This window comes from Chelonus insularis, unplaced genomic scaffold (assembly GCF_013357705.1).
Source record: "Chelonus insularis isolate UGA/USDA-ARS -01 unplaced genomic scaffold, ASM1335770v1 contig_34_pilon, whole genome shotgun sequence".
NCBI classification, from domain to species: Eukaryota; Metazoa; Arthropoda; class Insecta; order Hymenoptera; family Braconidae; genus Chelonus; species Chelonus insularis.
This window is the reverse complement of record NW_023276514.1, coordinates 406254-419257: the sequence shown is the minus strand read 5'-3', so window position 1 is coordinate 419257 and position 13004 is coordinate 406254. Positions and strand designations below refer to the sequence as shown.

Below are 13004 nucleotides of genomic sequence, written 5' to 3'. Positions count from 1 at the left end.
AAAAAAACGGCTCCACCGGATTCATTGAAATACCCTTTAGATCTTTTTTATAATCATATCTTCCGAATTAATTTTGGTTGAAGTCGATATCTTAATCTGTTCTTGAGATATCGAAAAAGAAAAAATGCTGACGTCCGTACATACATACGTACGTACGTACGTACACACTACAAATCCAAGTGTTTTAAGTTGAAACATTTAAAATGTTTGAATCATAGTAAGATGTTTTGATATACAGTTAAAACAAATATCCTTCAGTTTGAATGTTTTATACGCAAAAGCTACAAAACTCTTTAAGCGCTTTAACGAATTAAAACATTTTTCACGTTTTAAATAATCGATTCAAAATAAAAATTACAAGAAACGTGGTATATATATGTATATATATATTATTTGAAAAAATAAGATTGTCCTGTTAATTTTAATTTTATTCAAAAATTTCAAATATTACAACAATTCAAATATGTGTATGTAATTCACATCTTTTGTGGTTAATTAATAAAACATACTTTTCATTCCGAACATTGAAGCTGGAAATCGGATGTGAAAATATTAAATTATTCAGTTTTATCGCAATTCTTTCATTATTTATTGTTTTTATAATGTTGTAAGCATTCAATGTCGGCTTATAACAAACTGTTTCTAACAATATTGCAATAAGAAAAATATTATCATTCAGAATACATACGTCACAAATCTCACCGAAAACTGGCAAAAAATTTTCATCACACTCTAATAAAATAATAGATTGATTTTGATATACGGTATCATGTATAATAATTTTAGGGGATCGCATCACTTGACATACATTTCTTTCTAATTCACCAACATACTCATAAAGTAAATTGGCATAAGATAAATTTTGTAATCTAACTGTAGGACCTGGAGTAATTTCATCTCCTTTGTATAAAAAGATCTTTGATGAATACTTCGGGTAAGAATTAAGATGAGAGCAAAGACGTACTTGATGACGATAAGATAGTGTATAGGGCATATTTTTGAAATTCCGAACAACTGGAACCAGAGACTTGAAATATGCGTGAGCTGACTCAAATCTGAAGCACCATTGTTGTCGTGCAGGTCCAAATAATTTTATATAACGTGGAACATGAATTAGAAAATGAAATTTTGGAACAAAATGATCAGGATATAATAAAATTAATTGCGACAAAAATAATTCAATGCTTTGACTCAATAAATTTACAGAGTCAGCACTGATTTCGTAGGAAAGACACAAATTCATGATTTGAAGTAGTAAAATATAATGTTCAAGTCGTTTTCTAAGACCTTCTCTTTCACAAAAGTATACCCATTCATCGATTAAAAATGGCAGCGTGTGTGCTAATGCAAACATTTGTGCTGCACTTTGGCGTAAAGACTTGTCTATGGCCAATTCATCTTTATGAATGATAGCTGGTTGACTCGATCCTAAATGTCCATAATTAAAAGTTGATATATTATTATTAATATTATTGAGTAAACAAAGTTTTTCGTTCATGATGATATGACATAAGAATAATCGACATGTGATTTCTGTAACACCTTCAATTAATACGTGCATACAATCTTGGGGTAAACCAGCTGTTATGTCAAAATGAGGTATATTCATTAATGAACTTCTTCGATTAATTCCATAAGTTTTCTTCCAAAAATCACTTGCCCCTTTACTTGAATTGGGTTCGTTTATTGCATTTAAATGATCCTCATGATTATCTAGGTTTCTTAAAATAAAATCTTCTTTAGTGAAAAATCTTTTAAGGTCTTCGTGTGCAACCATGCAAGAGCGACAAGGACGTGTTGCTGAAACAGACTCTTTAAATCCACCTATCAATGCTGATGCAGGTGTATCTCCGGCAAAAAATAAGAGAGACCCTTTATAATTTTTTACAGTATTATTTATGACGATATCAATCCCTACCATCTGTAATTTAACTATGTCATCAACAAAAAATTGTAAAATTTTTCGTAGATTATCTGGATTCTTTATATGTTTTGTTTTTACAATAGCCAGTAATTGAATGGCATTCTTTAATGATCTAAGTTCTGGTCTGATATTAGCAAGTACCCAATAAAACATAGACAGTTTTTTAAATTTGGCACTACTACCCGATACGTTAGCTATTTCTAAATCGTCATAATATAATATTATAGCCAAAGAATTTGGATTCTGGCTAAAAAACTCATTTTCTCGATAGTAACTACCATCCAAAACAGTTCGATAAGTGCCATTAATGTATTGTAAAGGATTATCTACATTAGCTCTGATCTCATCATTCATCAATACATTTTTTAAATTCTCCAAAAAAGGAACTACATATGCATTATTATCAGCTTTACATATTTTCATTGTTGTCTCCCCTCTTGGTCCTCTTTTTTTCCTCCAAACAAAGTTTGTGGATAATTTTTTTTCTCGAGGCAAGACCAAATCCATTTCTTCTACAAGAAATTTTTCCAAATCATCTTCAGTTGTTAGGTGAGAAAAAATCATTGAAGAAGGGTACTTTTCAATAAAAATGTCTTCAATGCACTGCACTGTCAACATTTGAGTTTGAGAATCTGCTGCTTCTCTCATCTCTTTCTGGAAATAGTATGTATAATATTTCATCAGATACAGATACTTAATAAAAATATAAATATTAATAAATGATTTACCAATTAACATAAGATCTATCAAACAATTTGTGAAATAAAAAGTTGTTAAAAGGAAGAATTATCTAAATAAAAAACAATGCATCTCAAGTCACGTAAAATAGTCGTAGTAAGAATTAATGATTACATACAGACTAATTTTTTATCTATCAACTTACCATAATTAAAGAAAAATAAATGTCCAACAAATGAGCGACTCCATCGATAACCTTATTCATCGCATTTTGCGAAACTTTACAGTTTTCACGTATATTGATAAAAAATTTTGCAGCATGCCATTGAAGTGACTCTATTGAATGATTAAACCCTGAAACTCGAATGTGATTTTGATTATATATTAATATAATTTAAAAATATTATAACTTGCAAATTGTTAATCAAATATAAGAACAATAATATAATTGTGAACTCACTTAGAGGTTCATCTTCGTTCAGTGATGCATCATGAATTTCTTCTTCTGTCTCAATGTCATTTGTATTTTCTATGTTATCAGCCGTTATATTTTCCTCTGCTCTTAAAATCGTTGAATGTTTGCGGTAAAGATGATTGTTGAACGATTTCCAATTTTGGTATGTAGCCCCACATCCATGTTGAGTACACTTTACCATAAAACTTAGATCAAATCGATGATACCATACAATATGTTTAATTACATTCAACTTTGACACACTAGTGAAAAAACACATTGAGCATTTTTCATTAATTTCTGTACTCATTTTAATATATTTATATTGAGCACACAATAATGTTATGAAAGTATAATCTTCATATTTTATGAAACCTTTCTATTTAACCTTTTTAATATAATAAATGAATTTCTCGAATTAAAAAAATTTTTATTCATCGATTTATCAATTGATTTGTTATTGTCACTACACACATCAACACATCCGTTCGAGAAAATTTGGCAGTTTGAATTAAATCTAATAGGTGTCGCGACGAATGTACACACTAGTATAGAATATACTATATATATACACACTAGTATAATATATAATAGTATTAGTAATATACATGTGCTGTGACAAAGGTTTCTGCTGTTCGTTGGCGCCAAGTCGTATGTTGTGTAGTCTTTTATTATTTATCAGTGATCACTAATCAATTATTTTTGTAAGTCAACTGTTTGTGATATGTGAATCGTTGGTGGAATAATGGAAAAAAAGGTTTTTTGTGCAGTGGGGCAATAGTGCAAATGTGTTAAATTTGTGTCTGATAAAAATCATTCAGATGTTGATCTTGTGCGAGAAAAAATTCAAAACATTTGTGCTCGTGATAAACTGTTAACGGAAGCTGCCAATGGAAAAAGTATCATTATTCAAATGCAAGATCCTGACACACAAATATGGTGTGATGTTGAAGATGATGATGAAATTCCTGATAAAATGAAACTCAATATAATTTTTTTATCATCATCATTACCTGAATCGACCATTTCAATATTAACAGAAAGTAATTCTATTGTTTCATCAAAAATACTTAACAAAGAAGAAGTATTGCCTATGTCTATGAAAGTTTTATATACTGAACCTTACGTGGAAAATCAAATATGTTCAGAAGCAGAGCAGATAGATGATATAGCTGTTGATGAAGTAAGTCATATATGTATCATAATACTTAACATTGTGTAATAATTAATTGACTGAGTAATAAATTCGATAATCTATTGGTACTACTTTTTTCTTTTAAAAAAAATTTTGACAGGTGAAAGAAAATCTTGCTCCAATATCTGATCTCAATTTTAGTGAATTATCATCAGTTGCATCAACCTCTACTGCAAAATCCTGTGGTAATGTTAAATTTACTATACATGATGCTATAATTATTATGTTTTATATTAATATTTTTTCAATATTTAATTCAGATTATAAAAAAGATGTTAAAGTTGAATTTTCTAAGAGTACAAAAAAAAAATTTGCTGTGAAACGAAATATTATTTCACTTGGCGAGTCATTACCTCCACTAAATTCCGATTTACAACAAAAGGTGGACGAAATAGGTGTAGTGCATGCTCAGAAGGATTTAATGTATCATTGGGGGACGTATTTATGGCAGAAAACAGCAGGAATACCATCTAAAACTGATTATAAAAATATGGCAGAAAACATTGTCAAAGTTTATCCACCATTAGGATTGAAGAATGGAGATTCTGTAAATATTTTTATCTTTTTATTTTCATTTTATTGTAAACCAAATTTTTTCAATTTCATTTCTGTAAAGGCCATAGTCAGAGCTACCCTCAGCTCATGGATAAGGAACCATCGAACAACTGCGAAGAGGCAAGCAGCTAAAAGGAATGCAAATGGAAAAATAATTAAATCAATTTCTAATGCTGATGTTGTTACAATAGAAACGTAAGTATAATTGTGATTTTTTAAGACATGCATTCATTGCTGTATAGTAAAAATAATTCATCTTTTAGATCAGAACCGCCGACTTTTATATCAGAACCGCCGATTTCTACATCAGAACCGTCGACTTTTGACGTAAATGTTGCTTTAAAAGAGCTAGAAAAGAAAAAGAAAGAAGGCAATACTCCTCATATTCACAGACTCTTGAAAATTACACAGAAGGATCGACGTGAATGGATTGAAAACACTGCTCAATCAATTTCTGAAATCATTGATAGATATCCACAACTTCAGAATAGTGACTTGGTATTAATAAAATATTTATAAATACTACACTAAAATTCTGTCTTCTATATTCAAGAATCACACATTTTAATCATTTATTATTTTCTACTTTTTAAATAATTTCAGTTACTTTTTGAATTCTACAACCTAAAAAACTTGACGCAGGAAATGATAAACGACAACATCAACTCGATGGTGAAAAAGTTATTTAAATTTTTTGAGGTTGAAGAATCGCATGAACTATCTAAAGCAATGGTCATGATTACCTTAAATAGTGAACTATCGAAAAAAAATAAAAAAAGTATAAAGCCTCTCTTTATATTAAAACAAGTATGTTTTAAACTTTAAATCATTTTGAAATTGTTTGTATTTTCGTATCATTTTATAAGGAAGTTAAAAAATGTGTATTTTTTACAGGTTAATACTTCATTAACAGATATTGAAGTAGAAGTAGATGAATCACCTCGTTGTGTTCTGTATACTACTGAACAGAACATTCAAGATGCCATAATTGTAGCTGATGAAAATATTCGCATGCACATCGATAATCCTTCAATTGAAAAAGTAATCACTTGTTTATTAGCAGCATATTATGTGTGGCATATTGAATACCCCCAACCATATCGTCACATGTTACAATTTCTCGATCATGAAATTTTTGGAACTGTATTTGAGAAGAATCCAGTAGTTGTAAAGTTTCTAAGGAAAATAGATCTAAAACTTGAAACTGAGGTAATAGAGCAGGAATAGAATATTTTTTCACGTGTAAAACAATTAAAATCGAGTTTTACTTATATAAAATAGTATTTTTGTAATATTATTTTTAATATTTTTTTTGTTAGAATAATAATGAATATATTCATCGCAATATTTGAATATATTCATTTGCAATATTTGAAACCTTATCATTCATTCTCATTCAAGTTCCTAAATTTCTGATAGACATAATTGATAAGCATTATATCTTATTTAATCAGAAATTGTTTAAATTACATTGTTTAAAATATATCAATAAAAATTTTATTTAATTCATAATTGAATTCTTTTTAAAAAGCTTTTTAATATATTTCAGATACATTTGATAAATATTTCATAAAACACTTCAAGTGCTTTACATGGCGTAAATAAAAAGCAAATAAAATGTTTTACCATAAAACACTTGAAGTGTTGCTTTATCTAAAGCACTTAGAAACATTTAAAAAGTGACTGCATACGTTTAAATGTTTAGAATGTTTCAACTTAAAACACTTGGATTTGTAGTGCACACACATCATAATAGTTGTTAATAATATGGAATTGTGTTTGTTGAGAATTAATTAATTCTCAATTTGAATTTGCCAGCTGACAGGAACTTCGGCGGCCATCTTGGGACTGGGTCGATAACCAATCGACCTAATAATCAATAATTCTTTATCTAGTCACTCATTTGACTACTTTTGAGTGTCCCTTTTGACTAATGAAGTTCTTGTCGCCATTCTTTCACTGTTCTCGTTCACGTGTACACGCCATTCTTATTCATTCTTAACAAATCTTACAAGTTTGAGTCAATCATCAGTACTAGTGCGATTATACATCATCAGAAAAATTCAGGCTTCATTCTGAAACGAAATTCAAGAGCTATTTCAAGACAGTTCAGTGTAAATTCAAGACAATTCACTATATTCTTTTGCATTGCATCGCTAGGCTAACGCCACGTGCACAATCACATTCTTGCTCAACTTGAGAAGCGTGTTGAGCTCGTGTGGGAGGTCAATAATACCGAACACACCAAGTTGAGTATCATTTGGACATTCTCTTCAGATTCAGCAATAAAAATAGACATTCAGTGACTTTGAGCGACATTCAGTCTTCCTAGTTAACAACTCAAGTTTGTCAGTATACTTAGTGTACCTGTTAGTGCTTAAAATAAAGATACTTTATTTTTTATAAAACCTGACTTCCGTTTGCTCTGTTCCGGCACAATCATCCCTATCCTTAAACGGTTCGGTTAATTCACAAGTTGAGACTTTCTCAACAAGTCGATATTGACTAAACATTATTGATCACAACCAGATACGACTTTTAACAATTATGCATTGTTCATAACAAATTCATATTGCTATGAACAATTGAAAATTGTATTTATCGATTAACGAATATGTATATAACATGGATTTCAAAGCTCCTGAAAAATAATAGAATTAATGATGAGATATGACTTTTAACAATCACGCGTTGTTTATAACAACTTAAATTTGTTATAAACAATAAAAAATTGTATTTATTTGTTATATAATGTGTATATCACATGAATTTTAATGTTTTCACGAACATTGATTATAACTATTAAAATTTATTTTGAGCAATTACTAATGAGAAGTTTGTCGTGGCAGCACAGACAAAGTGTGCTCGGACCTATTTTTTTCTATAAAATGAAGCCAGTTCCGACTTGTGCCACGAAATTCATATTAAAAATGCACATTGACTGGACTAACTATGATATGATATACGGCATAAGGAATCCCCAGAAACTACAACTATTCTCTATGTTGCATGAAATAGACAGTAGATAAGCAGGGCCGGTTCTGGATCACTCTGCAATACCGGCCAAGTAAAAAAAAAGTGGGTTCTGATCCGTACTAATTACCGACCGTGATAACTTTGACGATAAGTTACCGACCGTGATAAGTTATCGACGCTCATAAATTATCGGCAGCGATTTTTTTTTACCGATCCTGATTGGTGATAAATTATGTTCAGCGATAATATTATAATTATTAGCAAAAAAAATAACCGTAAAAAAAAAATGGCGGTAATGTGTCTCAAGGATGTTAGATGATTGGGAAAAGGTTTTAGAGTAAAAACAATTTCTCTTTCAAGTCAATTTTTTTTTATTAAAAAAAATTATAATATATTTTTTCTTTTTTATAAAAGAATAATGATCCCTTGAATTATGGTTCCCAAGTAGCATTAATCTACCTGTCGTAATCAAAATTATTCCCTTTAATAACTTTTTTCATATAAGTAAAACTAGAAAAACTAATTATAAAACAAGACTTACAGTATCATAACCATCATCATAGTCAGTGGAATCATCATCATCATAATTATCATCGTCATCAATTGTTGGAGGTGAAGGGGGTAGAAATTCTACCTCACTATACTCCGATGACACAGTCGCTGGAGAAGGAGGTAGAACTTCTACCTCACTATAACTGTCTTCGACAGTGATGATTTCCTGGCTTAGAGGTGGTGGCACGATGGAGATGTCTCCTTCTATCCGGAACCATATGACGTTACCGGGAAACGTTAGGCAGGTAGCCGTTACGCCAGAAAGTGTAAGGGTAGCGCTTTCTATCCCTTCCGTCTCTTCTCAATGATCTTCAAGAGTTATTAGAATAATAATTTCTAGGAGGGTGATCGGTAGATCGAACCAGGCCTCCGGAAAAATAAAAGTGCACATCTTTTTCTAAAAAGTTATAACGATTATGATAGATTGTTTTTAAACTTAAAAAAAGAAAAATTCTCCCACTTGATAAATTATCATTTAACAATTCATGAAATTCACAATTACACTCAATAAATAATCATATTAATGCATAACAATTAAAAAAAAACACACTTTCTATACTTGAATGAAGCAAAAGTCACTACTTACTTGGTATGGTTTGATCAGTTTGACTGTCGAAAATGAACTAAATATTTTGTCCTATGCATCATACACCATGGCTAAATGTTTATATTTTTCAAAGAGGCCAATGGTAAAAAAATCATAGAACGATATCGATTTAAATCTATATAGAGAGGCCTTGATCACATCACTCAGCATCAAATTACAGATAGAGAAAAGAATTTGACAACAAAAAAAAATTCTCACTAAAAAAATTTATAAATGACATTTTTTTTTATTTTTAATTATTAAAATAGTTTGTAAACGATCTCTACTATGGATAAATAATTTTAGACACATATTTTTTCGATTGGATTTTTAATTAAACGTGTTTTCTTTGTCGCTCATGCCTCTGCTATCTTCTTTTCCTCGCTCCGCCACCGCTTCCTCACTTTGTCTATACTTTTATTCTCCGCTAACAAGCTGCGATTCATGCAAGAGTTGAAAGGGCCATGTGTCGAAAAAAAATCGACTTATTTTATTTAATTTAGAAACGTTAACGTTTGACTCAGTCGGTCGACTGCATCATATTTTCCTCACCCTTATCTTTCTTTCACTTTGTTTATGCTCTCATTCTCTGTTACTTATTGAAGTAAGACAGAATACATATTATGAATAATCAATTGAAATATTTTATTTACTGTATAAGTAATCATAACTAAACGTATTTTAAATGTAAAAAAATTATTGAAACGAAAAATTATTATCTTTTTTTATATTATATTTTATATTTAAATGAATGAATTCTTCTTTTTTACAATCAATACAATTAATTCTCAATGTTCTTGTATGATCTAATGACATGTAATGTTTATAACATTTACGATGCAATAAGATATCTCTATCGAGTTGTAAATGTTCCGGTAATTTATCCCAAATATCGTCAATGTATTCTGAAACAATCTTCAAGAAAAAATACTTTGGAAGACAAGCAATATCTTCACTTGACATTTTTGTTATATTTTTTAATAAACAATACAATTTGAATGACTTCTCAAATGGGGTTTCTTCATGAAAATTTACCATATACCATGCTTTTAGAATTTTTACATTCTTTTCTGCACATTTTTTATTTTCTCCATTATGCATCCAACAATCTCTTAGATGATTCATATCCAGAACATGTAGCGGAGGACATTCAAGCTCATCCAAATTAATTACAACTTTTGAGTTGTCAATTAAACTTTCTAACTATTTTTTCTTTTCATCTCCTTTCACGTAAATACGGTCTTGATCTTTAACAAGTACATGGAGAATGTATGGCAGTTTATCATATGGTATTGTTCCAGATTTCCATGGAATGCCTTGATAATTACATATCAACCACGAATTTATGCATTCATATTTTTCAGGTAAATATTCCCACTAATATGGCGGTTTGAAAATTAATGCTAAAATGTCTTCCATACCATCACTATTATCTTGGATTGTAATAGTCGCCAATTCTTTCACTAAAAACTGATTATTTGGCTGCTTGAAACCTTGAACATCCAATATCATTTCCATGATGCGCTCAAAAATTTGTATACATGCCAAAATGTAAAACACAATTGAAAAGTTTTTTGCAAATCATCTATTCATATGTTTATCCCCACTTTAAAATTATAACATCTAATTTTATTGTTTGATCACTACAACGATTGTCTATAAAACTATATTTTTTTTCATTACATGTAATTTTCGATAGTCTGAAATTTTCAGCAAGAACGATGATGAAACATCATGCCAACCCCTCAAGATTTTTTCTTGAAAAATCAAGCAAAAATTTGAATGATCTCAGGAATGATTCACAGCCTTGACATATTCTGGAAACTTTCAGCGAGAATGATGATGCAACATTATGCATTCGATTTTTTCTTGGAAAATCAAGCAAGAATTTAAATGATCTCAGGGCTAATTCACAGCCTTGACATGTTCTGGAAGTTTTCAGCGGGGGATGATAATGAGACAGTATGCAAACGTTTTTTTATGCATGTTTTAATTTATGATTGCATCAAAAATTGAAACATTCTGGAATCTTCGTTTTGGAGGGGATGAATTGTATTTATACCCATGCAACTTATGTTTAAAATCACTGATTAATTGAAACCGTGAGAAATACATTGTTATACATAATTCAAAACAGTAAAAATGGATCTATCAAGAGTAAATAAAATTGCCAAGTGTGAGACGTACTTACCAACCAAAAAGATGGATACATTAAAACCGTCTAAAACGTATAAAATTACTGGTTTAAAAGAACTTGAAACTGTGTATGGAACGAAAGTTGTGGCAACAGTTAAAAATAGCTACAGGATATTTTAACCTCCAAGAAGGGTGAAAGTTTTGGAAAATCATAAAGAATTTGAAAAACTGGTTGAGTTGGCCGTTGACAACAGATTATCATTGTTGTACCATGGTAGAGCTAACAATTCTTTTGAATTCATAGTTAATGATGAAATGTAATCTAAAATTTTACATGTCAAACAAAAAAATATAATGGATACAATTGATGTAATGTAAATCTTACGATAATCAATGTAATCTAAAAAAAAATTTTCATGTTACAAAAATAATGAATACAATAAATAAAAAAAAAAAATTTTAAATTATTGATCTTTGATTTAAATATTTCCCCTTTCTACATTTTAAGAAAATCGTTATTTAATGACGGTTAAATTTGGTAATTGATATTCTCGAACTTTCAAGAAATTTTTTCGGATTATCGCACCACATTACAAGGTCATCCAAAATCCTATATCAATCTTTTCAAATACGCTTTTTCATCTTTGTAATTCTGAAGTTTGTCTAGTATAGTCGAAAGAAATGAGTGCATTAAACTATTATTCTAATTCAATTAAAATGATGGAGGAGGCTTATACTCTTCTACCATCTTTGAATCATGAATCTAGTGAAATTATTGATAAGTGCGTGCGAATTAGTAGTGACAATGTTACTACATTCAACAGACATTTGCAATCGAGTGAGGAAGCCTTCGATCAACAGAACAATTGATTCGATGGAAAGATTTAAAACATATTTTCCAAAATCGAATTCGCACTGGTGTTGTCATTAACTTGCAACATTCAAATTTACGAGACTTCTTATTGGACGCTGAAAAGCTGATTACCGAAAAGTTGACAGATATAGTAACAAGTGAGGGAAATTTAAAAGTGAACTTTATCCTTGCTTGTAAATTCAGTAATCAAACAAATGATGGAACAGTTGTAGAAATTGAGTACTTTAATGTTAAAAATGAAACAATTTTGCCGTCAACAGACATAAAAAAACATTTTCTGGGAAATGTTGTTGACAAACTACTAACAAAAGTCGAGGATTTTCAAGAACGAGATTCTGGTTGGTCACTTGTAGAAATTGAATATCTGCAAGTCAATATTAATCGTTATCAACCTCTGTTTGCTGGACAATCTACATTTATACCTCTACCAAAATTTATACAACAAAAAAAACAGTACTAAATATTAAAAACAATGATCAATGTTGTTTCTTTTGGGCTGTTACTGCAGCTCTTTATCCTGTTTTTGTAAATTCAACAAGAACAAGTTCATTTCCTGATTACAAAAGTGTGTTAAAATGTGAGGGTATCAACTGTCCCACAACCTTACATGATGTTCCAAAATTTGAAAAACTCAACGATTAAGCAATGAATGTGTATGGTTTAGATAATAATTGTGAAATTATTCCGTTATATTCAAGTAAATATTATAAAGTAGATGAGCCATGTATTCACCTGTTAATGGTACAAAGTAGAGTAGAAGTAAGTGATGAAAGTAATAATATGAATCCAGTTTTTCATTTTTGTCTGATAAAGGATCTTTCAAGATTAGTTGGAAATCAAATTTCTAAAAATGCACACAAACTATTTTTATGTGATAGATGTTTAAATCACTTTCAGATAGAAAAATCATATAAAAATCATCAAAAAGATTGTATCAATATGAACGATACGCGAATTTCACTTCCGGAAAAAGGTGTTAAAATGAAATTCAAAAATTTTCATTTTAAAGAGCCTGTGCCATTTGCTATCTATGCCGATCTTGAGAGTATTCTTGAACCTGATAATGAAGGTAAT

General features: G+C 29.9%; 1 protein-coding gene across 1 annotated transcript; it reads right to left on the bottom strand.

Annotated features, from left to right (window-relative positions):
* Positions 1–512: 512 nt before the first annotated feature.
* On the bottom strand, positions 513–3366 carry LOC118066578 (uncharacterized). Its single transcript, XM_035082698.1, has 4 exons — positions 3063–3366; positions 2859–2956; positions 689–2578; positions 513–530 (listed from the first exon to the last, which is right to left on the bottom strand). The coding sequence occupies exons 1-4, from the start codon at positions 3364–3366 to the stop codon at positions 513–515; spliced, it is 2310 nt and encodes a 769-aa protein (XP_034938589.1).
* Positions 3367–13004: the final 9638 nt, after the last annotated feature.

Excerpts from the sequence above, each read along its gene's own strand:
- LOC118066578 (XM_035082698.1), bottom strand. The coding sequence starts at position 3,366 with ATGAGTACAGAAATTAATGAAAAATGCTCAATGTGTTTTTTCACTAGT. Across the intron at positions 2,957-3,062 it reads GAACGAAGATGAACCTCTAA|GGTTTAATCATTCAATAGAG; the intron begins GTGAGTTCACAA and ends TTCGAGTTTCAG. Across the intron at positions 2,579-2,858 it reads CGCAAAATGCGATGAATAAG|AAAGAGATGAGAGAAGCAGC; the intron begins GTTATCGATGGA and ends TACTATTTCCAG.